Source organism: Arachis hypogaea, chromosome 15 (assembly GCF_003086295.3).
Source record: "Arachis hypogaea cultivar Tifrunner chromosome 15, arahy.Tifrunner.gnm2.J5K5, whole genome shotgun sequence".
Classification (NCBI taxonomy): Eukaryota; Viridiplantae; Streptophyta; class Magnoliopsida; order Fabales; family Fabaceae; genus Arachis; species Arachis hypogaea.
The window spans coordinates 6,288,927-6,293,970 of NC_092050.1; the positions used below are offsets into that span (position 1 = coordinate 6,288,927).

Genomic DNA, 5,044 nt, shown 5'->3' on the forward strand with positions numbered 1-5,044 from the left:
TGTTGGATAATGTACAAACTGTACCCCACCAAATCCACTATCCTTCATACACACCTTTTTCTTGTGTAGTCTTCGATCTCCATCTTCAATTCATATTCATAACTAGTCTTAATTCATTTTATAATTTCCTTTCCTTTTTTGCTAATTATTCTTTCTGTTGTATTGATTATCTTCAATTCATATATATATAACACAAGGCTTTGATCGAATAGTCGAATATATATCCTTTCAAATTTATAAAGTACTTTAATTAAACTTTTAAAGTTTAATGTTGTAATGAAATAAATTTTGTAAATATATTTAGCACCTGAAGTAATCACAATCAAGTGAAGAAAACTCCAAAAGCACACATATATATATACAAGCTAAGAGTGGGAAAAAGATATATAGTAGCTAGAGATCTAGAACCACAGGAAGTCAACCATGAAGAATAATTGACAATTAGTAGGTAAAAGACAAACTGGAATCGGCCATCTCTATATATGATCCAGTGAAGGACATTGCATGGTTTATATCATATATACCTAGAAAAAGAATCACTAGATAGTGGAAAACTGACCTAATTATTGATTTATTATTATTATTGTTATTCATACAATTGTGTGTATTATAATACTATAGATCATAGTTGTATATTAGGCTTTATAAACTTGAGTAGCTTAACCTATTACCATTATCCCAATAATGATATTAGGGCCTGGTTGGATGGTGAGATTATTTTGTAGTCCCAAACAATAGTAACACTATTGGTCGTAATATTATTATATTAATAAAGACTTTGTAATAAAATGATAAGTATGAAAGATGAGAGTTTAGAGCACACCTGGTCTAATTTGTGACGTATTAGATCTAGATGTGATAGTGGGGATCCTACCTGTTGACTGCCATATTCACACCAAAATTACCTTGTCCTTTTCCGTAGGAAAAAACAAACCCTAGAGAAGATAGTCCCCTACTTGCATCTTTAATTAATCTGATTAATTTTAACAAACTATTCATTTTTATTGATAACTTTATCATTTATTCTAGTATGTATATATTATAATAATTACATTGATCATAATATTTTAATTTAAAATAATATTTTTTTATTATTTAACAATGTTTTTTAAATAATATTACTAAAAAATATTACCAAAAGTACAAAAAATAAAAATGTGGTTTTAGTTTTAGCAATACTTCATAGCTATTGTAGCCATAATTTTAGATTACACTTAATTTGATTTTTTGTATAATTATACATTCAATCAGAATGCATGGTAGATTAAGAAACATAAAAATAAAAGAGTACTAATTATTCTTTTAGGGGAGAAGAAAGAAGCTTCTTTTCGATGCTTTGCCACGAGAAAAATGATATGAGCAAATATGAATTTTTTTTATAGTTATTTTCAAAATTTGTTTTCCTATACTTTTTCCCAGGGTGGGTTATGTTTGGACCATGTAGTAATTACCAATTAATGACATGTCGGCTGATTACCTACCATATAGAAAATACTGATTTAGTATTAGCAAAGAAGATACCTTACAATTTATATTTAATTTCACAGCTCTTTCTACGTTTCCTCTGATCTAACATTTTTTCCTTCCACTCTTTTCTATTTCTAAGTCTCTTTATGGAAAATGATATTAAATATCTTGCTTTCTACCTTAGCTAGTCAAATATTAGCAAATAGATGAGATAATACACATTAAAGATAAAAGATAGAAGAAGATTTTTTTTTCTTACAAACGAATTGGCACTGTTGTACACAATGACTAAAACTTTCCTAATTTGTAGTCATTTTTTTAAATTACAAAATTGGTCAAAAATTACGTATAAAAAATTAGCTATTAAATTAGTTTATATATATTTATATAAATAATAGATTTAATAATTAATTTTTGTTGAATATGTAACAGGGTTGATATTTTTATTTGATAAAGTACATCTGATGTTAATAAAAATATTTTTTAATTTAGATATAGGAGAGAGAGTGGTGTAAGACGTAGTTGTGGAATATATAAATACTTTACATAATTATGGTGTTAGAAGTTAAAATCGAATTTTGGTATATAAATCAGACCATTTAATTTGTGTTTAAAAAATTAAAAAAATTTGGGATGCACAAATCGAATCATTCAATTTGTATATATCTTACAATTTTAAAAAGTACCCAAAATTACAATACTAAAATATATCACACATCTCACTTTCATATCAAAATTTTTTAGCCTAATAAAAAGGCTAAAATATGTAGCCCTAGTAAACAAAGGCAACTCCTTCCATTACGGGAGTTTTTTTTAAAAAAAAAACATTCCTGCATAACTTGCATTACAAACTAAGATATGGAAGAACCAAGAATAAGCACAATTTCTTTATCAGATTGTTAATGAAATGAAGGTTGTTACTAGGAGATAGAGATAGATTGACAATTTTATATTTAACCAACTATGAGTTTAACCTTATTAATTAATATATAATAGTATATTTACCATTGCACAAGTTTATTATGACATTATCTGCAGGATTCTCTGGTGATCATGATGCGTAATAGATGAGTCATTCTTGGTCTAGGCATTATGTAATCAAAGAACCATTCAACCCCAAAAAAGGAGAAAAAAAAAGTGGTTTTGATCACCATCGCTTTATTAACCTTCCAATCCAGATTCCTTGGTAATGGTCCCACTATAACTTCACATGCATACATGCACACATGATGTATGTTTATTATATCATGATGATGATCCACCATCCATCCACAGCAATAATAATTCAATTATTCCCCGGCATTATATTTTTTTCAGAAATAATATAAGAGAGAGGGGATAGATGGATAGGGTGTATGTATATAATATATTGATAAATAAATGAATGATGAATTATTATAGATATATAGTAGACTTAAAGAAGGACAAGGAGAAAAACATTGATCTACTTCGTCACTGGTATTCCAATTAATCCATATAATAATAAATAAAGCTTGTGTTATTTTTCTTACCCAAATACTACACCTTTTAGAAATCCCCAAAAGTCTAAGCCTCAATCTCCTTTTGAATCTCCAGGCTATTTCTTTCTTTACTCGTTCCTCTCCCTCTCACTCTTGTTGCTTTCTATATATATAAAGAGCATCCATCATTACCAACATATCAGTTAAGAGAGAGAGAGATGGGAAGAGCACCTTGCTGTGACAAAGCGAACGTGAAGAAAGGGCCATGGTCGCCTGAAGAAGACGCGAAACTCAAGTCTTACATCGAGCAGCACGGCACAGGAGGCAATTGGATCGCCCTCCCTCAGAAGATAGGTATATATATATACATGGATCTTAATATTAAACCACTCTTTCAGCTTAGTACATGACAATAATAAATACTTTCTGGTTATTAATTAATTAATTAATTAACGAATGAATTAATTGCAGGACTTAAGAGATGCGGGAAAAGCTGTCGTCTAAGATGGCTGAATTATCTTCGGCCAAACATTAAACACGGTAGTTTCTCAGAAGAAGAAGACAACATCATCTGCACCCTGTATGTTAGTATTGGAAGCAGGTGGTCTATTATAGCAGCACAGTTACCAGGGCGCACAGACAATGACATCAAGAACTACTGGAACACCAGGCTCAAGAAGAAGCTCCTTGCAAAGCAAAGGAAACTAGACCAACCTCCTCCTATTCCTTATTGCAATTCCTCTTCTAATTCTTCTTCTTCTTCTTCAGTTCCACAACTAGTAGTACCACCTGCACCGCCTTCCATCCACGACTACGATCTCACCTCCCTCATATCCTCCTTCCCACAGCAACACCACCTTTATCCACCGCCAAATATGTATCACCATCAGCAAGGCTTTGAAAGCTTATTGATAGATGATGATTTGAGCCATCTCATGGCGTGTGTAGTGAGTAATAATCAACAAATGGAAGTGCAGCAGGGTTTTTATGGCAGCACGACTTCAACAGAGAGCACTACTACTACTAGTTGGGGACCTGATATGACCTCTCTCGTTAACTACTCATCACCACCACCACCACCACCACCTTTGCTTTATCAAGATGACGCTTCACCTGCTTCTAGGTACTTTGGAATGCAAATGCTATAACATACATATACATACATAACGCTTTTGTTTCTTTAGGGGGTGCTGTAAATCAATTTCATTTAATATGTACCGCTACAATTGCATAAATAATTAAGATTTAAGAAAAGAAATGTATCCGACAAAACCCTAAATCAGTTTATCACTTTCATGGACGACAGCTTTTGTGGCTCTTACTGTTTTTGGCTACATATATATGTATAGCCTTATATATATGGATGTTTACGGAATAAAGAATCTTAGTTATAGTTATATATATACCACTACTGGAGTTCATATAATTATTTCTGCTTGAAAAAAAGAAAATGAGTTTCTCCCATCCGTCGCTGAAATACATGATGATGATGATGATGATTGAATTGTAGCTTTCAGAAAGTTCTTCTGAAACGGGAAGCAAAAGGCTGTGGGAAAATTTGAAAGGTGCTTAGCGGTTTTGGCAGTGACTTGGTAAGCTTTTAGCAAAGAAAGAATAAAAAAGTGGCAGCATTCTTTTATAGTTTTCTTAATGTCTTATATATTTAGTAGCCATACATCTCATGTGACTCCAATTCAAGTAGATCGAATACGAGACACCTTTAAGTCTCTCATTATATTCTTGCCTCATATACAATCCATATCTCATGAAAACAACACTACCCTTCTTATTAATTATTGGAAAAGTCTAGCGTCTAGCAATTTTATTAAATTTTGACAAGTATGTAATTAGTAAAAGAAAAATGAATAATTCTACATCATTGGATAAAATCTTAAACCATTAAAAACATCATCGATCGATAGTTATTTAATGATTACAAATCACAAAAATTACTGACTCTAACACTCTTCTTAATTATTAGCTTGCTTGCTTTCCAACTTCAATCGTAGTTAATAACATTATTTTAAAACATATAACCATTTATTTGCTTATATTTTTGAAAAAAATAATTTTATAATATAATATTTAAATTTTTATGACCTGAAAAGTTTACAATT

At 30.8% G+C, this 5,044-nt stretch overlaps 1 protein-coding gene across 1 annotated transcript; it reads left to right on the forward strand.

Moving 5' to 3' along the window:
* The first annotated feature begins 2,820 nt into the window (after positions 1 to 2,820).
* On the forward strand, positions 2,821 to 4,324 carry LOC112748150 (uncharacterized). The gene is made up of 2 exons (XM_025796355.3): positions 2,821 to 3,281; positions 3,399 to 4,324. Exons 1-2 carry the CDS (start codon positions 3,146 to 3,148, stop codon positions 4,073 to 4,075), a joined length of 813 nt encoding a protein of 270 aa, XP_025652140.1. The 5' UTR covers positions 2,821 to 3,145; the 3' UTR covers positions 4,076 to 4,324.
* Positions 4,325 to 5,044: the final 720 nt, after the last annotated feature.